Source organism: Mixophyes fleayi, chromosome 3 (genome assembly GCF_038048845.1).
Source record: "Mixophyes fleayi isolate aMixFle1 chromosome 3, aMixFle1.hap1, whole genome shotgun sequence".
NCBI classification, from domain to species: domain Eukaryota; kingdom Metazoa; phylum Chordata; class Amphibia; order Anura; family Limnodynastidae; genus Mixophyes; species Mixophyes fleayi.
In genome coordinates, this window is record NC_134404.1 from 148,052,045 (window position 1) to 148,075,536 (window position 23,492).

General features: G+C 44.2%; 1 protein-coding gene across 6 annotated transcripts in view; it reads left to right on the forward strand.

Annotated features, from left to right (window-relative positions):
* The window catches only part of ZNF451 (zinc finger protein 451), a 102,147-nt gene that overhangs the window by 16,992 nt on the left and 61,663 nt on the right, over window positions 1-23,492 (forward strand). For all 6 annotated transcript variants that reach the window (XM_075202553.1, XM_075202551.1, XM_075202549.1 and 3 more), the window contains exons 6-8: window positions 16,961-17,111; window positions 17,360-17,486; window positions 17,925-18,078. In XM_075202553.1, the coding sequence (XP_075058654.1) occupies window positions 16,961-17,111; window positions 17,360-17,486; window positions 17,925-18,078 (432 nt within the window). The remainder of the gene's footprint in view (window positions 1-16,960; window positions 17,112-17,359; window positions 17,487-17,924; window positions 18,079-23,492) is intronic.

Below are 23,492 nucleotides of genomic sequence, written 5' to 3' on the forward strand. Positions count from 1 at the left end.
CATAAATGCGGAGAGCCCTAACCACATCTAACTTTTCCATAGACTGTTGATCCGAATGGGAAGAAGATGAGAAGACCGGAACTACAATTTCCTGGTTCAGATGGAAAGCCGAAACTACTTTTGGAACGAAGGAAGGGAGGGTTCTTAACACTGCTCTGTCCTTGTGGAAAACCAGATATGGTTCCCGACAAGACAGAGCCCTTAATTGTGAAACCCTACGTGCAGATGCAATGGCCAAAAGAAAGAGGACCTTCCAGATCAACCACTTCAAATCTGCCACAAGTAATGGCTCAAAAGGAGGCCCTTTAAGCATATCCAGTACCAGGTTGAGATCCCGAGGCGCTGTAGGCGGAACATAGGGAGGCTGAATATGCAAGACTCCCTGGAGGAAAGTCCTAATATTTGGTAAATCCACTAATTTCAGTTGAAAAAATACTGAAAGTGCCAAAACCTGGACTTTTAGAGAACCTAACCTAAGCCCTGCTTCCAGACCATCCTGAAGGAAAGTCAATAAGCGAGGGAGACGAAAGGAGGACGTGTGACATGTCCTATTTTCGCACCATCTGATGTAGGCTCTCCAAATCCGGTGATAGATGCGAGCTGAAACTGTTTTTCTGGCTCGCATCATAGTGTTCACTACGCTGGAGGAAAAACCTCTAGCTATCCAGAGGCTGACTTCAACAGCCATGCCGTTAAACTGAGCTGAGGTTAATTATGGTGACGGAAGGGACCTTTTAGAAGAAGGTCGCCTCGAGACGGAAGACTGAAACCCTGTCCTTCCGCCATAGAGATTATGTCCGCGTACCAGACTCGGCGCGGCCATGAGGGAGCTATTAGAATTACTAGCAGACCTCCCTGCCTTACTCGTCTGAGTACGTGAGGAAGCATGGGGTTTGGAGGAAACAGGTATCCCAACCTGAACTCCCATGACATCGTCATGAAGTCCACTGCCATCGCTAAGTGGTCTCTTGCCCTTGCGCAGAACCTGTGAACCTTTCTGTTGTGTCTGGAGGCCATGAGATCTATGTCCGGAAGACCCCCACCTCTGAACCAGGGACTGGAAAACTTTAGGATGGAGTGACCACTCCCCCGGCATCATCTGGTTTTGACTTAGGTAGTCGGCCTCCCAATTTCTTATTCCTGGAATGTATACTGCCGATATTGCTGGAACGTGGTGTTCTGCCCAAACCAAAATTTGAGCTGCAATATTCATTACAGCTGCACTCCTGGTTACTCCCTGCCTGTTAACATATGCCACGGCCGTGGCATTGTCTGACTGAACTCTGACAGGGTGGCCCTGGAGGAGGGACTGAGCACCCCGGAGGGCCAGTAGAATTGCCTTCAACTCAAGCACGGTTATAGATAGGGCTGATTCCTGAACCGACCAAAGTCCCTGGAGCCTGAGGTGCAGGATTACCGCCCCCCAACCCTTTAGGCTGGTGTCCGTCGTGGCTATGATCCAAGACCATGGAGCGAAGGACCTGCCCACTGTCATGTGATCCTGAATCAGCCACCACTGAAGTGATTCTCTCGCCCCTGGAGATAGAGATCCTCTGGAGATCCAAACGTAGGTGGGATCCTGACCATTTTGTCAACAGATCCCATTGGAAGCATCGAGAATGAGCTCGACCGAAGGGGATGGTCTCGAAGGAGGCCACCATCTTTCCCAGCAGCCGCATGCACAAGTGCATTGAGGGGCTGGGAGAAGACAAGACTTGAGTTGTTATACTCTGAATTGAACTGATCTTCTCGACAGGCAGGAACACCTTTTGCTGGCTGGTGTCCATAATGAGCCCTAGGAAAACCATGCGTTGACACGGAACCATCTGGGATTTCCTTAAATTTATTAGCCATCCATGGCCATCGAGAACCGCCAAGGTGAGGGATAAGTGATGACGTAAGCAATTCTCCGTGGAGGATTTGATGAGCAGGTCGTCCAAATATGACACGGCCTGAACTCCTTGAAGGTGAAGACATGCTGCCATAACGGACATGATCTTCGTGAAAACCCTCGGTGCTGTTGAGAGGCCGAAGGGAAGGGCCTGAAACTGATAGTGGAAGGATCCCACCGAGAATCTTAGGAGAGACTGATGGTGGATCCAAATGGGAATGTGGAGGTATGCATCCTTTATGTCTATGGACGCCATAAACTGATTCTTCTCTAAGTCGTTTATCACTGACCTTAGGGATTCCATCCGAAATTTGTCCACCCGTAAGTGCACATTGAGGCCCTTTAAGTTTAGGATGGGACGAAAGGAGCCGTCCGGCTTCTTGACCAGAAACAGGTTTGAATAAAACCCCTGTCCTTTCTGGTAATCTGGGACCCTGCAGATAACTCTTTGAGAAAGAAGAGAGGCGACACAATCCTGTATTGCCTGCCTTCTTAAAGGATCTCGGGGGAGCTGGGGTCATGAAGAAGCGATGTGGAACCGGGCCCAGCAGGTCTATCCTGTACCCCTCTGATATAATGCCCCGAATCCAAGGATCTTGGGAGGACGCTGCCAACTGTTCCTGAAACAAAGACAGACGTCCCCCCACTGGCGCCCCCTCCAGAAGAACAGAGTGGTCGTCAGGACGCCGGCTTTTCCTGGGTCTTGGAGGCCTAGCGTATCGCTGCAAACGAGGATCTCCCCCTGGCAGAGGAGCCTCGAGAATTGGGCTGTCTGCCTCTAAAGGACTGTCCTCTAGGCAAGGAGGTCCCCCGAAAGGGCTGACGAAAGGAGCTGACCCGAGGGTTTCGGCTCTGCTAGGGAATACCGGCAAGGAAGTGCTTTTGTTCCCCGTTGCCTGGGAGATCAGGGTATCCAATTCCGGGCCGAACAAACCTGCTGCAGAAAAAGGAATGGTTTCCACTGACTTTTTTGATTCCGCATCTCCTTCCCCGTATTTCAGCCATAACGTTCTTCTTGCTGAAATAGATGCAGCCTGAATAGAAGAGGATACAGCCGCTGTGTTCTGGGCCGCCTCATAAAGGTACCCCGATGCCTCCTTCAAATGCAAAGCCAGGGGAAGTAAATCAGAGTCCTGCAAGGCCTCTGCCAGCTGGTCTGCCCATGCTTCCATGGCTCTAGCCACCCAAGCTGAAGCAAATGTGGGCCTAAAGGAAGAACCCGCAGCCGCAAATATAGATTTCAGCTGGGATTCCACTCTGCGGTCATTGACATCCTGCAGAGATGCAGAACCTGGAGCTGGGAGTAAAGTGTGCTTAGCCAATCGGGCTATTGGAATATCCACTTTTGGAATACTCTCCCAGCTAACCACATCTTCCTCCTGCAATGGGTACAGGGAAGATAACCTTTTGGGAGCAGAGAACCTCTTAGGCTGTTTCCAAGCTCCTTCTGCAATATCCTTAAGTTCTACGGAAGGGGGAAAACGGATAGCCTTTCTTTCGGCCTTCTTAAAGAGACTTCTGTCTCTAGGAGTAGTATCCTCCGTTTCTTGGAGGTCCAACGCTTGTCTCACTGCTAAAACCAAATCATTAATAAATTGGCTTTTAGAGCTTTCTTCCTGTCCCAAAGGTTGAACCTGGTCAGGATCAGAATTAACTTCCCCCTCTTCCTCTGAAAACTCCTCTGAGTCTGAAAGGACCATAAGGTTATTATCAGATCTAGGCCTCCTTCTTTTAGCAGGCTGGATGTTTGGGGATTCAAGTAACTGGTTTAGTTTATCCAAACCCTTTATAAATGCGTCAGACCATGCCGGTTCTGTGGGAACAGGGGCTAGGTCTGTATGAGAAGAAGAAGGTCCTGGTATAGACGTTCCAATAGAACCTGTGGTAACAGGGAGGCCCAACTGAGTACTAGTATTATTAGCCACCGAAGTAGCCACAGTAGATAGCAATTGATTAGATTGAAAAACCATCTGTGCTAAAGAGGAAACTGACTGTGTCAGGGAGGTCACCCAGGCCGGTTCTTCCGTCAGTGGGGCTGAAATATGCTGGGTTTGCGCAGGGGGGACCCCTGCCTCGCAGACAGAGCAGAGCGCCAACGGGTCCTTCTGCCCACAAGGTAATTTTACATTACATTTAGAACATGTAAAATATTTTGCAATAGGGCCCTTTCCCTTATCTGACATTTCTTAATAAAAGAAGGCACACCAAACACACAGACTTAAATTGTTAAATTTGAGTAGAGAGAGAGATATAAATGTGTGGAGAGAAAAGTGTAAAACTACAAGTAATCAACTAATCTAGATATAAAAGTTGTACTTGTAATATTTTAAACACAAAATAATACTTAAGCAAGTAGGAGAACTATAATATAACCCCTACTAGCCCCTTGTACACAGCAATACAGAATGTGTTTAAATAAATCAAATACTTAGCCCATAGGCCAAACAGGGGAGAAGTCCAACAGCAGTATCCTGGTGCCTGCTCCCTCAGATCTGTTCTCTCTTCCCGGGCTTCTCCTTGGCGCCAGAAGACTGGGATAAACCATCTCTCTCTCTGGAAGGAGGGGGAGCTCTATTTCTTAGCTCCCCCCCTTCAGTAGTGCTGCCTCTGCAGCGATTCTATGGTCCATAAAAAAAAATAAAAAGAGTTAAGTGGCAGAGTAGTGTAGACCTCCCAATATCCGATAACCGGCGCTCTATGCCTGCAGTGGCAGCGCCGGTTATCGGGGAGGCTCCAAGAGAGACAGCGGTCCGTGAGACCGCTTGTCACTCCCAATTCAGGCATCTATTCTTCCTGTCTTCCTGTCCCTGTCAGTGAGAGCCGCTGGCTCTCATCTGACAGGGTAGTGCCTGCGCTGTCCTGCTGTGAGTGTGTTCTCTATATTAGAACACACTCCAGCTCTGCCACCTATAAAAAAAGAATAAAATAAATGAAATAAAAGTAATAAAATAACCTACAGTACTAAAACACTGCCCAACTCCATGGGCACCTAAAAAACTGGACAAAAGGGGGCAGGGGGATTGTAGAGGGGAGGGGTCTGTCGGCAGTACTAAAGTTAACTAGTTAGGTGCCAACTCCACAACCCATGATAAGCAGTGTCCCCCAGACTGGATGAAAGAGAAAAGTTCTTTACTTATACAATAATTTTAAAACATATCTTCAATAACATAATCTTACACACCAAACATATAGACTGTACAATATCTGTGTGTAGGTACTTTAACTTCAATTATTGATTTCTTCATAAGTGTGTGTCTTCCGTGTGTGTGTTTCTCAGGAATCATTACAATTCCCTTGTCTGCTGCATTTGCTCTGCCTTAAATATAACACAGCAACATTCTAATAATTCTTACTCCAAATACAGTTTGCACCAAATATACACGTATATCACTGTTCCTGTACATACACGCCACTACTCATAGTACAACTTCACTGCCTAGTGGGACTCATAGCTCCCATTACAACTCTCATTTATCACTAAGCAGACACAAACTTTCCAGTGTATCGTCCCTGTGAGTATATGGGTACTTAGATATCTGGACTAACAGGATTATGGTACAACATAATTTTATGAGGTCAGAATAGTTGAGAATTATACAGCAACAGACCTTCAGATTCTCTTTACTAACTGACATAATAGGCAAACATGAACTTACCGACTGTATATCTCCTCAATGTTGTGGAGCATTAACCACTATTTATAATGTTACTATTTAGTATAACTTCACAGTCACAAACTTGTTAGTGCAATGTTGCAGCTTAGTACAACTTATCTTGCACATGCAAGATTCCCAGTACAACTTCTCTAACAGATCATTATGAACAACACTACAACATACTCCATTATTTTACGCACAGTAACATACTCTGTATGTATCACAAGTTTCCATATATCATTCGACCATACTGGAGGCTGGTGCACGGATGCATTGGAGGTTATCAAATTTATGCCTCCTCATGCCGCTTGCCTGTTTCAATGTGGGAATGCCTCCGGAGAGGACCCGATCACTTCCGACGAAGGTAGTGACTGGAATCCTGTTGCCTGCAACTATCAGGAGAGGCATCGGTGCGGACAGTGTTTCAGAGGTTAAACGACAAGTCAGGTGGCTCTCTCCTTATGGAAAAGGGTCCAAGCTTTACTCAGTGTGGTCAAACCCCATTGCCAGTTATTTGGAGGGAGGGTGCAGATTCCCTGAGTACCATGGGTAGGGGGCAAGTGGGGACTCCCTTACATGCAGTCCCTCATTAGGATTCAGGGGGCCATCTTAGTGATGGCAACCTTCTTGCATTGCTGGGCCTTAGGAGGAGGTAAAATCCATGCACATCCCCCTTGGCAGTCTGCCCACTCTGGCAAGCCTACCAAAACAAGCAGATACAGAGCCAGCGATTGAACAACAACAATCTTTTACTAAGCAATTCCTATCCCTTTCCCTTCAGACCCTATGTCTGCAGGGAATTTTTTGGGGGGGTGGTAAGCTTGTTAGAGGGCTGTTTTTGTTTCTGCTATCGCTCAATGCTTTTATTCTTTCTAAATTATCTGGCCTATTTCTGTATTGCAGGTCCACACCCTTCTTAGGCTGTGCACTGCAACAGGAAGTTTTTCTTCTTTCTCCTGTCCTTTGCTTCCCTCACACTTATTATGCCTGGGAAGGGGTATGTTATCAGGTCTCAGCGTGGAGGAGGTACAGCGGCAAATATTTTTGTCTGCTCTGAGTGCAATTCTAAGTTGCCGTGTGCATGGTCTTGGCGCTTGTTGGAGGACCAGTGTCCGTGCTCACTTGTGGGGACTCCCACAGTGGTGACAGGGCCAATATGGTCAAGGTCTCTGTCCATGGTAATAACAGAGCTCTCTCAGCATCTCATCGCCAGTAGAGACTTGAGCAGGACTCCTCTGTCTTTCTCTTTCTGGGTCTTTGGAAATTTTTCCTTCTGGATTTCAGAGGCAGGGAGCTTCAGGTCCTCCTCCTCCTGCATCTGATATGTCAGTGTTGATTCAGGACCTGGTTAAGTCAGTGCAGGGTCGGGTTCAGATTTTATCCTTTGAAAGGATTTTGGATTCTGTGTCCATGCCCAAAACCCAGAAGCTCCAGCATTTTTACAGTCCTGGGAAGAGCACAGCTGGAACTCTACTCTTACGCTTGACTTAGGTGAATCATTTCAAGATGGAGGGGGTATATCCTAGATCTGTTGAGGCCCCCTTCAATAGGTTCTTTACCACAAGTCTTCCCAGTAAAATCATGCTACTATGTCTTCTTCCAGCACAGTGATCCCAGCTCTGGAAGGCCAGAAATGTTTTGGGTTTCTTCGCCAATCTTTTCTTGTAACAGAATCCAGACTGGTTCGTCCGGCCATCCTCAACTTAAAATCTCAACTTAAACATGCTGCTCACGGTAGACAAATTTAAGATATAATCTCTCTGTGCTGTAATCAACAGCATGGAATGAGGGGAATTTTTAGTGTCTATGAACATCAAGGATGCCTGACCTGTTCGTTCCTATCTGTACAGACCTTCTAATTCTGGGACCCACCACCCTTTGCTATATTCACAGCTCCCAAGACTCATTTATGTCAACCCTTCTGAGATCCATAGTTGGGGAAATCCCCTACCTGGATGACTTCATTATCAAGGCAGCTTCTCTGACCTTGCTTCAGGCCCATGTCCAATAGACACCACTGACCTTGGAATCACGCGGTCTGGTCATCAATTTTATAAAAATAAAAACCTGATTCCTTTCCAACAGATGCTTTTCTAGGGGTTACTGTTCGACACTCGCCTTCAGGGCGTTCTAGTGCCAGAGGACAAGATCCGCTCACTGCAGGGCCTGGTCAAGTCCCTCCAGACACGCAGTCTGGTGTCAGTGCACTTCTGTATGAGAGTGTTAGGCAGGATAGTCTCTACCTTCAAGGTGGTACTTGACAAGATTTCTTTCTAGGGAGTTTCAGAATTTACTAATCTCTAAATGGGGCATTCTATGAGAAGATGAACCTGACCATTGTTTTTTCAGAATCATTATCAAGGTTCAATTTGAATTTATTTTATTATTAAATACCTGAAATTTAATATTCCATGAAAGAAAAATAATTTTGCAGCAACATTTACTGTTTTCAATAGACAGGTACCAACATATATTTCTAGCATGATTTAAATTTTGTTTCCAAAGTTGCCACCATTGCATATGTATCAATTGTTCTGCAAGTTCTTAATGAGTCTGAATGCTATTTAAAGTGTTTACTTCAAGATTCATCTGATCATTTATTTGTTTTTGCAATTTAAATACTATATATAAACTTGCTTTTTCAGAGTGCTTTAATTGTCCCACCTGTGACAAAAAAACATACAAAAGTTTTTGTAGTGAGATAATGGATTTGAGGTTAGGTGTGCAGTAGGTAAGAAGTAAGTATTTGCTTAAGTTTATTACCTCTAAAAATCATTAATTGAATTTATACAGCTGCATTATCATAGTTTTAAACTGTCCCTCCCATGACAAATTTACCACCAAGGGGTATATTTACTAAACTGTAGAATACTTGATGGCAACCAATCAGATTCTAGTTATCATATATTTAGTACATTCTAGAAATGACAGTTAGAATCTGCTTAGTAAACATACCCCCAAGACTGGTGATGTTCCAGTGAAAGTTTCCAAGTTCTATGAGTTGCATCCCAAACATGTTGTGCTTACATGTGTAATGGTCACACAACATTTGTGTGTGTGTGTGTGTGTGTGTGTGTGTGTGTAAGTATAATGCAAACTTTGTATACATTGTCAAAGCAATCCTTAAACAAGATATGAACGTTTCCCAAAGCAAGTTAACTGCTTGAATTTATGATCCAAAAAATTAAGAATGGTAAAATGAAGACAGGTAAATATAAAGACTGCACTAAAGATCTCAGAACATTAATTTCTGATGATGTAGCCACTTCTAGCAACATTAGATGGAAGCAATGGATAGAACTTGATTGTTGCCTCAAACTAGTTGAGAATGAAGGCTCACTTGAAGACAATTGCTGAGTTAAATTCAGTTACTTCGATTCAAAAATCATGTTAATGTTAAAGAATTCAATCTCAAACATTCACTGACCTGATTGATAATCTAAAGAAAGGCGAGGCTTTACTCTAAATTGATTTTGCAGAAAACTGCTCTGCAGTGACTGAAGATGAAATACAGTCAGTGCATTGGAACCACAATCCGGTCACTATATTTACAGCCTGTGCATGGTTTTCAAGGGAAGAAAAATGTTCCTTTGCAATGGTCGGTGATTGTTTTGCCCACGACAAGTATGCTGTATTTGCCTACCTGAAAATTATTGTAACTTCATTGAAAAGTGAGTTCAATTTACTAAACATCAAGATATTTTCCAAAGGGACAGCAGCCCATTTTAAGAATAAATTTACAATGTCTACCTTTGTTTTATGGAAGACGACTTCGGTGTGGAGGGACAGTGGTGGTACTTTGCCACATTCCATGGCAAGGAGATGGTAGATGGGATAGGAGCCGTAGTAAAATGTGCTGTGTGGAACAGGGTAAAACAGTGCAGATTTCTGGTTGAAGAAATTGAAGAAAACATTGAAATGCTGAATCAAAGATGGAAAGCTGTAATTGGTATTGATTGGTTACAGTCGCTACACTATCTGCAGGTCCATGACAGACTGACTTTGATTGTTGGGCACACTTTTCGGTCTGCGCACATAATGTTCAAAGTTTTCAAACTGCGAGTATCCCAAGTGTACGCTGATTCTGAACCTGACAGTCCTGAAGATCGTACTGGAAGTTACTGAAATACATCCACCTGAAGTTGCCCATGTAACAGCAGGGACACTTTTGCTGGTACAACTTATTCTTTTTTCTATAAGTTGTGCATAATGAGCTTTAAGTTACTAATTAAGACATCTGAAATCAATCAATTTACTCAATGAGAGTCTAGTATCCCTTATATAAACAGAAGTCTGGAGAGGGAGCAATACTGATTGAGAAATTCTGCATGACAGACGAAATGCATCACTGTTGCTCTCCTAGTGCTGCTCAGTTTGCCAACTGAGGTTATTGGATCCAGGAACTCTCATTTCTAGGATTTACCATTACTATTTACAAGGAACTCTGCAGACATTCCACGTTGTTTTCTAGACTAGTGGTGCGCACCACACAGACTTCAGCCCATATCTACAAGAGCCGTGTACGCGGTAAGGAGGTTTGTCTTTATTTTGCTTTGTGATGGGTGAGTGCTGTGGATCTATTTATTCCTTTATCCACTGTTCAGCTGTTTTACTATCCGAGGTGCATGGACTTATATATTGCACCTGTGTACTATTTCCACCGATAAAAGACTGTGTATATATAACATTCCAACCTTTTACCTATAAGAGTCGCTGTTGCGGTAAGGAGGTTTGTTTAAACTGCAGACGGGTGAGTACTGTGAACTTAATTATGTCCCGCTGACATAATACAAGTATTGGACATATTATTCTGGATATACTGGAGTCATTTGGATGTTATCATTGATATTGAGGTCCCAATATTATCTAAAACACTCGAGTTCCATTTCTTTAGTTGTGAAATAATTTTATTTTTATAATTACATTTCATATAGCTCTATGGTTATATATTTTATATTTATTAGCTGCCAATTTAAATATGTGTATCAGTTAATAAATTGTTTTTGTATTTATATAATTAGGTACTTTCTGCGCATTTCTTTTCTCTTTATTTGATTATCTCTTTTTAAGGGGAATGACACTATCCCCTATGAAGTGCTGCGATTGATACAATTTGTTATTTAGTTTTTGTCTATCATACTAGCACCGGAGAATCAGTTGTTGTTTTGTTGTTTAACTTATATGAAGCCACCCAAAATGCGGCCTTTATTTCATCCTACATATCTGCTTCGGTGGTGGCAGCTATAAGGACCCTATGACTGAGGTCTTGGGACGCAGATACAGAATCTAAGAATTCGCTTCTTCAGGCTCGGTGTTATTTGGGCCCGAATTGGACAATATTATTTGCAAAAGTACTTTTCTTCCAGTAAATGTTCCTAAGGCAAATCCTCCTTGATTTGGTTCCTTTCGGCAGCCCTTTCGTGGAGGCTCCTTTGCAGGAGGTCAGACAAGTAGAGGCAGACCAAATGGTAGTAGTGGACATTCTTAAAGAGGTAGGTTCTTCCTCTCTCTACCAGACGCCGGTCCGCCAATCTTCCGGAAAAACCTGCATGCTGACTGTCATCCACCCCTTCTTGCGACAGCAGGAGGGGGGGGGGACGTCGGCGATTGAGTCTGTTCAGGAAACAGTGACCTTTCAATATGTGGGATCATGACGAGAGGGTACATGATAGTCCTGTCAGGTCCTGCCCCTCGTCACTTCTTTGCAACATCTTTGCCCCGCAAATCCAAAAGGAGACAGGCGATGCAGCACTTTGTCGCTTCTCTTCATTCTGCAGGAGTCATTTGCACGGTACCGGACAACCAGAAAAGACAGGTTCTATTCAAACCTGTTTTTGGTCCCGAAGCAGGGTGGATCATTCCGATCCATTTTGAATTTAAAAATGTTAAATCTACACCTACGGGTGGACAGATTTCGCATGGAGTCCCTCCGATCAGTAATCAATGGATCAGAGGCAGACAAATTCTTAGCGTCAATAGATATAAAAGACGCTATGGGGCTAACAGTGGTTTCTGCTGTTCTACCCACTGCTTCAGTAGAAACTGCCCTCCCTGTGACAGTAGGGATTTCAGTGACCGCCGGGACATCTGAAGTGGCTTTGGCAGGTCCATCATCCTCTCTTGCTAACCAACCTGTGCCAGGACGACTTACTGCCCATTCCTACCGTTCGGTGGGGACGTCTTGGGCAGCGAGAATTGGGGCCTCAGCGAACCGGCTTTGCAGAGCAGCCACCTCGGCCCATATTTTCACAAAATTCTATCAATTCCATGTATTTGCATCTACAGATGCCGATTTTGGCCGTAGTGTCTACGGGCCAGGCTGTCAGAGCGGTCCCACCCTTAGGGGGTCTGCTTTGGAATGGCTCCATGGTAGCAGTGTCCCTCAAATAGGATGAGAGAGAAGAGGATTTTTATACTTACGATAAATCTGTTTCTTTGATAACATTTGGGGGGAAGAAGCGCTTCTCACAGCGGGAAGCAGTCTGCAAGAGACTCTCCCCGCTGATGCAGGACGGGCGCTGCCATTAGGCAGAGAGCGCCTTTACTGCTGAGGTTCCCCGGAAGCCAGCTGGAGTATACCAAGTTCCTCCTCCCATGGGGATGGCAGTGAATTCTTGAGGATGGCGCGCTTTGAATAGCGCTAGCGGGGAACACATTCTATCAGGTTTTCCCCTAATATAAAAGAAAGGGCAAAACATTGTTAAAGTAAACAACACAGAAGTAGAGCCAGTGGAAGGGGAATGTGTTTAAGGAACACCGCTCCCCCCCCCCTGCTGAGTGAGCACGTGGAAGATCCCTTTTGGCGCCAAAGTTCAAAAGGAGGACAGATGCAACAGTCATTTGGAGAGAAGTGCACTGTTGACACATATCTTCCACGCTAAGTATCACTTTGTTTCTTCTGTGTATGCATGTGTATTATAAGACTATGAGGTGTTGAGAGAACTGTGTTTAAGGAAAACTATAAAGTTCTCCAAACTTGTCTTATTTAATCAGAAATGCTATGATATGTTAAATAACCTAGTCTGTATTTTCTGATAAAGGTTGTTTAAGTGTTTGGGCGTGCCAAACATATTGTCTGTTCCAAATGTAATGCTAAATGGGCCCAGGTGTTCTGTGCTAATTGCAGTCATTACTGAAAAACCTGCTGCAGCCTTTCAGCTTGACTAAAAAATGTATATCTTATACTCTCTATATAGAGGAAAAGGAACAGAAATACTATCTTTTTACTGGTTCATAGATAAATATGTACCTGTATTTTGCGGTGTGGTAGCAAAATGTGTGAAAGATAAAGCAACAGGATTTCACCTAAGTAGAATGGGGAAATCACTGTTAGCAGAGACACAGAGGGAGATTCCAGTGGTAGGGGAATGTGTTGAGAAGCACCTCTTCCCCTCCCCCGCTGAGTGAGGTGGAAGATCCCTTTTTGGCGCCAAGCTTCAAAAGGAGGACAGTTGCAGCAGTCATTTGAAGAGAAGTGCACTGTTGACACATATCTTCCCCGCTGAGTATCACTTTTATTTCTTCTGTGTGTGCATGTGTAGACATGTATATTATAAGACAATGATGTGTTGAGAGAACGGTTGTTTATGAGAAAACTATAAAGTTCTCCAAGCCTGTCTTATTTAAATCAGAAATACTATGATAGGTTAATATAACCTAATCTGTATTTTCTGATAAATTGGAGAAGTGTTTGTGAATTTTGAAACGTGATTTAGTTTTTCTTATCTTGTGATGGCAGATAAAAGCAAAACAACACGTACAAAACATAATGTCTGTTCAAAATGTAATGTTAAACTAACAAGTGAACGGCTGGATCAGGGGGGGGCTCTGTGCAGCCTGCACTGTGGCTCCTGTGAAACAGCCTATAGACACCTCCACCCTAACGGTAGATCCTTCTGAGTGGCCGGCTGCCTTAACACAGGGAGTTAATACCCTTGTAAATCTGTTATCTAAACCAGTTGAGATCCCAGCTACAGCTGTGGTTTCTCAGGGTATAACAGTAGGAATGACAGATGAGTCATTTTCCCCAGGGGTCGGTGTATTTCCTTCCCCAGCCTTCCAGGGGGTTTCCCAGATGGGAGAGGTGGGTTGGTCAGCGGTGGCTAAAAGCCTGGACCGGCTTACCCATCTACTGGAGAACCCCAGACACAAGCGTAGTGTTAAAAGACGTAGACAAACAGCTAAAGCGCTGTGGCCAGTGTCAGACTCTGAGAGTTCCTCAGAGGAGGAGGGGGAATTGTTGGACGATTCAGATGTGTCCATTATAGAGTCAGAAGGAAACTCTAGGCACCAGGGTATGGACGACCTTGTAAGAGCAGTTTGTCAGACCCTGGGGTTTGCTGAAGTAGAGGAGACAAAGTCCTTGGACCGCTCCCTCTTTAAGAAGGCTTCTAAGCAGGTGGTCAGGTTCCCTCCCTCCCTCAGTTGAGTTGAGGGATATTGTAGAGGCCTCTTGGAAATATCCAGATAAAAGGTTCTCTATGCCAAGGAAGTTTGGCGTATTGTATCCCCTTCAGGAGGAGGATATGACCCGTTGGCAACAGGTGGCAAAGTTAGATACACCTGTGGCTAGATTGGTTCGTCAGACTACACTACCTGTACCCGGGTCAGCGACCTTACAGGACGCGACTGACAAGAAATTAGAATCCCTGCTGAAGTCGATCTTCTCGGCCGCCGGTATTAGCCTCAGGCCAGCATTGTCCTCTACCTGGGTAACTAGGGCCATGGAAGTCTGGGCAGGGCAGTTAGAGTCTGCCTTGCAGGATTCAGATTTACTGCCTCTGGCCATGCAGCTAAGGGAGGCAGCAGGCTATGTATATGAAGCGGCCCATAATTCAGCCTCCATAGCTTCGTCTATTTCAGCTACAGCTGTAGTAGCTAGAAGGGCGTTATGGTTAAGGGCTTGGAATGCGGATTCAGAGTCTAAACGATCATTAGAATCCATCCCGTATACGGGTGGGATGTTATTTGGTCCAGAATTAGACTCTTGGATTTTACAGGCTTCAGGGGGCAAGAAGACGTCCTTGCCTGTAAATACTCCAAGACCTAGGGCTAGGCCTAGGTTTAGTTCTTTCAGACAGCCTCCTTACGGGGGCGGGTCTGGCAGAGTCCAGACTACCAGTCCAGGGGCCGTGGAATCCAGGAGACAGTCCCGTAAGGGGAAGGTCATCCTTTGCCCCTGTGGCGCGGAGAGCTTCTTCCGCCAAGCTGCTGGATAGACCAGCAGCATGACTACCACCCACCTCTGGTTCCAGAGGGTGGGGTGGGGGGACGGCTGCTTGGGTTTGCCCGGCAGCAGACAGGGTCTTCGGTAGACGAGTAGGTCCAGAATATTGTGATACAATTCATGGGACCAGCTCACCTCAGGTTTTGAAAAAAATTACCTCGCTGGCTTCTGTCAAATCAGAAAGAGCTCAGGGCTGTCGATTTGCTTCGTTCAGACGAAGCTATACAGGCTTAGAATTTCCAGTAAGGGAATAGGTTTTAGTCACACCCATTCAGGGTGCTAAGGCTAGACGAGTTGTTCAGTCTATGACCGAACTTCTAGAGTCTGAAAGGGTCAAAGAGAATCCCTTGTTTAAGAATGAGTTTCTTGAGACTAGTGAGGGACTTGGTACGCAGCAGAAGGTTGTCTTCACAGGACAAGTTGAGGTCCTAGATGGAGTGGACAGGCCGGATCCTGTCAGACAAGAGGCTGTCAGTAGCCAGGTCTTTGAAGCTGCTGGGAAAGATGGTGACATCTTTCGCGACCTTACCCTGGGCAGGGTCCCACTCCAGAGGAGCATTCCCGTGTTCGAGGTACCAGTGGAGGAGGTAGGTCCTCAGCTGGTGGTTGCTGGACAAGAACCGAACAAAAGACAGGGAAGTCCCAGAGTTCTGCGCAAGAACAAGGGATCCACTGGTAAGGGACGTCCTAGCAAGGCCTTGGGGCTGCAGGTAAAACCTGCCCTACAGGGTCCCGTAGAGAGAGGACCCTCAGACTCCTGGAACAAAGACAAATAAATATTTGCACGTAGTGAGGGCATTACGTATATATGTTAAGAGATCTGCAAAGATACATAAGACAGTCTCTATTTGTGTTGTTTGACTTTTCCAAACGGGGATGGCCAGCATCTAAGCAAACTATTGCCAGATGGCTTACCCTGACTATCAGGGAGGCTGTCCGTATTAATCTCCCTGTGCAGAAACGTATTGTTGCCCATTCTACCCGGTCGGTTGGGGCGTCTTGGGAGGCTTGTAGTGGAGCCACGGCGGACCAGCTGTGCAGAGCAGCCACCTGGTCCTCGGTCCATACCTTTACGAAATTCTACCAATTTAATATATTTGCGTCTGGGGACGCCTCCTTTGGCCGTAGTGTTCTGCGTGCAAGGAGATCAGAGCGGTCCCACCCTTCAGAGGGATTGCTTTTGTAAGTCCCCATGGTTAAGGAGTGTCCCCCAGATGGATGAAAGAGAAAACGGGATTTATACTTACGATAAATCTTTTTCTCTGAGTCTATCTGGGGGACACTCCGATCCCCCCCGTCTTTTCGTTGTTTTGTCTCCACTCCCCCCTCTGTTGAGTGGTGTGTCTTGGTTGATTGGCCTATCTTCTTAATGGCTTTTGTAATCAAACTGAGGTATGTGGGAATTGGCGGGGGTGATATGCTGTCAGCTGAAAAAAGTTAACTCTTTGGGTGCCAGACTCCTCACCCCGACTCAACCCCATGGTTAAGGAGTGTCCCCCAGATGGACTCAGAAAAAAATATTTATCGTAAGTATAAATCCCGTTTTTTATGTCTCTGGAGTGGAATCCATTACCTATTGCGTAAGTCCATGTGGGGGAAGGGCATAGAAGAGAAGAGATCTAATATTGTCTTCTCAGAGGTGTGTAATAGAACCTGCCAAGTTTTGTGTTTACATTTTTCTTAGAGGTCAGTGGGTAGAGCCATATGTGGGGCATTGAAATATGAATGGAGAAAAATGGAGGATTCTTTCACAGGTGCTGTGTAAATGACACACCAAGAAATAGTGGGACATAATTGTCCATAGAGTGTTTCTGCCTTTTATTTTTCTTTGTTACAGTGATTTTGGGACAAGCTAAACTAAAATGTGTTTGTTTTGGTTAAAACACACTCATGAAAGCACTTCATAGGTTTGTGACACATCTTGCATCATAATACAATTGGAAATAATCATTTGTGACATAATGACACATTTATGTACTTAAGAAAACATGCATGCAGTTTGGGCATATATCTTGTGTTAACATCAAGGTCTGTATCTTTTTTTTCTTTTTCTTCTTTATGTAAGCGTGTGTAGAGCTATGCTATTCAAATCATTGTTTTGGTGTGCTGGACAAAACATTGTATATTATAGTAGAATTGTGAGAATAATGGTGTATGTAAAATTAGTATTTTCTTTATATTTTCAAGGCCTCAAGCCAGGTAATGTTTGCGCCAGTCGCAGACCATTACCCAGGCCCAGTCAACACCGCTCCATGGACAGTCAACCAATCACTTGTCCTATTATGCACTGCAAAAGAAAATTTGACAGCGGGCAACTGCTGCTAGGTCATCTTAAAAGGTAGAATTTGCTATTAATTTTTTGCTTCTACTTATTACTTTGTTTTTAGTGTGAAAATGACCAAAATACACCTGTCTTATGTTTCTTTTTTGCATATTAAATGGTATGGGACAGAAGAAAGAACTACAACTACAGTATATTCTTATGATACTATTGCTACTTGTAATTTGTCTCATTAATGACTTATTCTTGTTACTTTTTTTTTGCTTCTTATTTTATCGCATGTTGTGCATTTTTGTAATTTTAAGGTTCGACCACTCCTCATGTGATCCAACTATTTCTCTTTATGGAGTGTGCGACACGTCATATGCCTGTCTTCTCTGTCTTCAGCGATTTCTAAGCATAACCGAATATAACAACCATCTCGCTGCAAAGGTTAGCAAAGTTGTTATTTTTACAAATCAATGTAAACAATCATAGTGAACAGCTTTAAGGATTTCTAATATAAGACTAGGAACTTCCAACAATATGATCACAGTAAGTAAATCGGACATCCTGAGCCTGTCAGAGAAATCTGGACCCTCTGCGCTTGTGGGAGATGGACTGTCTTCTGTCTATTGAAGGGTTTAGTAGTCAGTGACCCGGTGTCTCTGATCATTGTAGTCTGTAGCCTGGCCGGAAGTCAGTCATGTAGAGTCTGGCATGTCATGGTAGACAGATTAATCATAAATGCTTGTTGTTTCTGTATTTGTTGCATTGATGTAGTAGATTGGATATGTAAAATAAAATAATAAATATATATATATATATATATATATATATATATATTAGTATGTATGTTTGCTTTGTTGTTTCATGGTAAATATCTTTTAGGCAAATTTGGCTGATGGCCATGAAAGAAATATTCCTCCATTGGTTATCCAGTGCTTTGCTTGTCCTAGCTGTTTCCTTCTGTTTTACCAAAGAGATGACTGTCTAAAGCACATGTCTGCAAACAATCACTTCTGCCGTAGTATTGTTTTGAAAGGTATGTTGAATATCGTAATTCTGTGAATGTTGTTTTGATAAAATATTTGCAGTTATGTTTCTGTGTGAATTATGGTCTTTCTAATGCAAATAAATGTACAATTAATAGTGATTCTGTATTTTAATAATGATATTTTATACACAAACCACTCAAGACATATTCATCTACTTCAAAAGTTGTAACTTACAGCTGTATATTTAAGGTGCTCCAAAGAAATTTTAAATAAGTGACTATTCTACAAGCTTCTCTTCATAAGTCATGTGCATGGGAATTATAAATTAACTTTTAATGAAACTCATTCTATAAGAAACTTGGGGTGATTTTCATTTCTACTGCATTTTAAGTGTCGCTTTATAAGGGTGTTTCCAATCATCTGTATATGTTCCGGAGCTATATAATTTAAATCGTACCACACTTCAGTGCGTCTTCTTAGACTGATAGCAACAGTGATTACACTTCAGTGGAAGAGTTAGTTCTGTTTGGGTGAAAACTTACTAACTTGTTTAGTGAGTGGTGTTAAGCACTAAACTCCTAACTAGCATTGTTTCATCCTATATTTTTCTTTTCTCTAACATCCTATAGGGGTCACTGGAGTCACAGTGGGGTATAGATGTAGTGCAAGGAGCTCTGGCACTTTAAGTAAATCATTACGTTTCTCCCCCCTCTGTACCTCTAACTGTATGTGGAAGGCTTCAACAGTGGCTGGGGCTCATAACAAGCACAGACAGGAGAAGCACAGTTAGCCGCTGCAAATAAGTGCAGACTGTGATGAGTTCCACTACAACAAAAGGAAGCCCCTCCTTTATTTTATTTATTAGAGACTGCCCCCACTGCTCACTGGCGACACAGGCAGTGCCCGAGGCTCCCGATACTGCCTCCGACTATGCTGTATACAGCTGACAGAAATAGCACTAATTGAACCTTCCTCAGAGGGAGAGCTTTTTTTTCTTCTTTTTTTTTTCTTTCTTCTTTTTCACAATAGTTACAGGCCAGTCTCTTCGGCAAGGGCTGCCCTGCACAGCGACTATCACATGGCGCAGCATAATGGAGACCGTTTTTCATTGGATGATGCTCCCATCCCAAAGAAGACGGGGAGTAACTTCTTGGTGGAAAGTCTGATTAGTACCTCCCATTTTGGCGCGCTTCTCTCTCTGGCAAGCTGACATTACATTCAACAGACACAAGATCAACAGCTGTAGCTTCACTCACACAGGAGCCATAGATAAGCTAAATCATCTCCTCTCCTCATCTATAACTGTAGAATAGTGAAGAGGGGTCAACTTTTCTGTTTGTTAGGTTTTTATTATTTGGAAACCGAATTCCTGTTTATTATAGGGACTTGATTGTTGTATCCTCTAAGGAGCATGCCATTTAAGTGTAACCCTAAAGCACTGACAGTAATCATACCCTCAATGTGAGTGTGTGGTTATTTACTGTTCTTTTTTTATTTATACACTGTTCCATCACCCTCTTAAGTGAGCATGCGTGTGACTTACTGTCTAGCATAACAACATTACTCTGTTGTGTAGTTTACTACAGCGAAGCAATTTTACAGTCTAGTTACAGCTTTATAAATATTGAGTGTTTTTTCTTCCCTCAGTTAAACATATTTGGGAAGGGTAAAGCCTCCAAGAACCCTCCCCCAGGGTGAGCAATAGCAATGATTTTCAGCTGCTCCAAGTGTAATTCTAAACACCTGTGAGGTTTGTGTCTGGCTTGTGAAGTGGTGGCTTTGCACCGATGCTCGCATGAGGGGAAGGACTTGTTTGGGCATTCTCCATTGTTCAGGCCATGAATGAACCAACCCTTCAACTAATCGATGAGCAAACAGCCAGCCAGAGATTCCCAACCACCACCCTCTGCTTCCTTTTCTCAGGAACTCTGCCATACCCAGGATTCTTCCTAGGGTTGCACAGTCACCCTCAATGGTGGAGGATGATTTTTCTGCTTCACACAACATTTAGGTCCTGAACATCCAGGTTTACAAGCAGTACTTCATACCCTGTCAGTCTTCAGATGTCAAAAGACAGTGGTGGTCAATTTTCAATATTCTCCCCAATTAGAGGATCTTTTGTGCCAAGCTTTGGTGCATCCTTACTGAAGTTTTCAGCTATACTTCTGGCTTCAGTCTATGTACCCTTTGCCTAGTGATGGAGGGTCTACAATTTGGAAGACCCAGGTCTGAGTTGGTTTACTCTCACAACTTGTCAAAGATGGTACCTTGGGGAGGCTACCATGCCGGCGTGCTGTGGGGAAATCCATGATGTCTCGCTTTGCTAGACCTAGGGGTCCTTCTTTTTGGTCTTTTAGCCCCCAAAAAAGTCTAGAAGCCAGGCCACCTCTTTGGCCCAACCTTGAGGAGCCCGATTTAAAGCCAGCGAGCAGGGAAGCAGTCATGGGCTGCCAGGTGCCCAGCTTCCAAATCTGCTGTTTACCAAACAGTGTGACGGGTGGATGCCCACTCAGGAGCCTGTGTTGGGTGCTCACTGGCTCCTGTACCAGGACAAGTGGTTCGCTTCAACTTTGGACGCATTTGTGTCAGGCATTGTCTCCAGGGGTTATGTGATAAACCTCAAGGGGTCTCTTCGTAAAGATTTTTTACGACAGGTCCTTCAAGAGAACCCACAAAAAAAATAGTTTTCAGGGAGGCTCTTCAGAATCTATTGTCTTCCAGGGTCGTTTCTCCCATTCCAGAAACAGAAAGAAGGGTTTTTTTTTTTTTTACTTCAATCTTTTCTTAGTACAGGAACCGGAGGGGTCATTCAGACTAATTCTACTTTAAAATCCGTGAATATCCATCTAGAGGTGGACACATTCAAGATGGAGTTGCTGAGGTCTGTTAACTGCAGTATGGAGCAGGGAGAGTTCATGGTGTATATGGACATCAAGGACACCTAACTGAACATACCTGTCTGGGAGGGATAAGTGTCTCCTCCCTGTTGGTGGTGCAGTTCCAGCACTTTCAGTTGAGGGCCCTGTTTGTCAAAAGTCGTTACCAAGGTCATGACCATCATGGTACTATATCAGAGGATGGTTTTGCTTGGGTTGCTCTTAGATACCCTCCTTCAATGTGTTGTTTCTGACAGAACAAGATTGTCTATCTCTCTTCAGGGTATGGTAAAGTCCTACTTGACCAAGAAGCAGGTGTCCATCCACTTCTGCATGAAAGTCCTGGGCAAAATCGTTGCCTCCTTCGAGATTTTCCAATTTGCTCTTTTCCACTCAAGGCAGTTTCAGGGCGAATTACCACATGGTGCGCCAACCCCTCCTGTGGTGACTGAAGAGAAACAAACCCACCAGTTTGTTTGTCCATTCACCATCTGGAATTGGATCCTTCTCACTACGGATGCCTGCGTGCGAGGTTGATGGCTGTCTCAAGAGGCCAGGCCCACAATCAATTGCCCTGGAACTGATGGCAGTTCTGAAGGCTCTGGCCAAGGCCTGTCCCATTCTTCTAGGACAAGCCGTGAAGGTGCATTAGAACCATCAAGAAGGCTTCAACAGCCCACAAGCCCACCTCATGCGACGCAAAATAAATCTTCAGTCCATCTTGGCTGTGTTCGTTCTCGGGGTGGACTACTGAGAGGTAGACTATCTCGACTGTCAGGATGTTTGTCCAAGAGAGTGGTCACTCCACCCAGAGGTTTTCCAGCAACTGGTGGATCGGTAGGGACTTCCCAACATCGACTTGATGTCGTCTTGGCTCAACCACTAGGTGAAGGACTATGGGGCCAGGTCCAGAGACCCTTGGGCTTTGTTTGTAGACACCATGGTGGTTCATTAGATCTTCCTGCTAGTCTTCCTTTTCCTTCCAATGACCATGCTCACGAGGGTGTTATAGAAAGAAAAAAGAGTTCACAGAATTCTTGTGCTCCAGGAGGACTTGGTAGTTAAATTGTATTGGCATTCTGGCGGTTCCTCCATAGACTTCTGTTGTGTCCAGAACATCCTGCTCAAGCCCTGTACATGCATCAACATTTAGCACGGCTACCTTTAATGATGTGGGTATTGAAACCACTATTCTAAAAGCTAAGGGTATCTCAGACGAGCGTGGTGCAGACCCTGCTCAGTGCACGGAAGCCAGTCTCTGCAAAGAAATTCCATAGAATCTGGAAGGCTTACATTTCTTGGTGCAAGCAGAAGGAGCTCCTTACATCGGTGTTTGACTATCTCGTCTTTTATCCTTCTTACAGGGGGGTTTGGATCAGGGCCTTAGACTCAGTATCTTAAAGATCCAGGTGTCAACCTTGTCTGTGTTCTTCCAGAGGAGGCTGGCATCCTTGCCTGATGTCCAAACTTTTCTTCAGGGCGTGCTCCAAGTAGTCTCCCTATGTCCATCCTATGGTCCCTTGACCTCAACCTTGTACTCTGGGCGTTACAACAGCTGCTCTTCGAGCCCATACAATCTGGAGTTAAAATATTTGTCCTTATTGACTGCTTTTCTCCTGATGATCTCTACAGCTCACAGGGTCTCTAAATTGGGGTCCCTGTCTTGCCTGTCTCACTTCCTGGTGTTTCAAGAGGATAGAGCGTTGCTCAGATGGAAACCTTCATTTCAACCAAAGGTAACGTCCAAGTTCCACCTGAATCAGGGAATTGTGGTTCCTGTGTTTTGACTGGGTAGCTCAGAAGCCGGGATTCCTCGTCTGCGGGATGGATGATCTTTGTTCTGTATTATGTGCAGTAGAGAGGCTCGTCTGCCTCTAAACAAGCAATTGCCAGGTGACTAAATCTGTGATCCATCAGGTTTACACCAGTGCGGTTCTACCTCTTTCAGGGTCCGTATCCTTGCATTCTACCCGCTTGGTGAGTACTTTCTGCATGGCTGGTATCTTCTGCTGAACCTTTGTGCAAGGTAGCCAAGTGGTCGTCAGTGCACACTTTTACCATATTCTACAGGTTTGACACTTTTGGGTCCAGAAATAATTCTTTTGGTCGCAGAGTTCTACGTACTGTTACAGGTCCTTCCCTCCATTAGCGGATGTCCCCATTGTGAGTCCAGAGTCCCCCCATAGGATGTTACAATAAATGGTATTTTTAATAGTTTTCTTCATGAGGACCTCTGAACGCCTTCCTTATCTGTTTTTGTTCAGTTTTACTCTCTCCCTCCTCCTTTTGAGAGCTTTGTTTAATAAAACTGATATTTTTAGCCACTAGAGGCATGAAGGGAGAGTAGCTTGCTATTAAATATTCATTTATAGTCTTCACACTACATCTATACCCCATTGTGCCTACAGTGTTCCCCATGGATAACAATAAAAGGAATCAACATTAAGTATAAACAAAAAAAAAAAAAAAAATTTTTTTTTTTTTTTTTTATAGCTTGTACCTCTTATTTAAAATGCCTACTGATATGGTATTACAGATTGGTGGTGTATCTAGTTCTTGATTAAATGTATTGTGTGGCCTGTTGA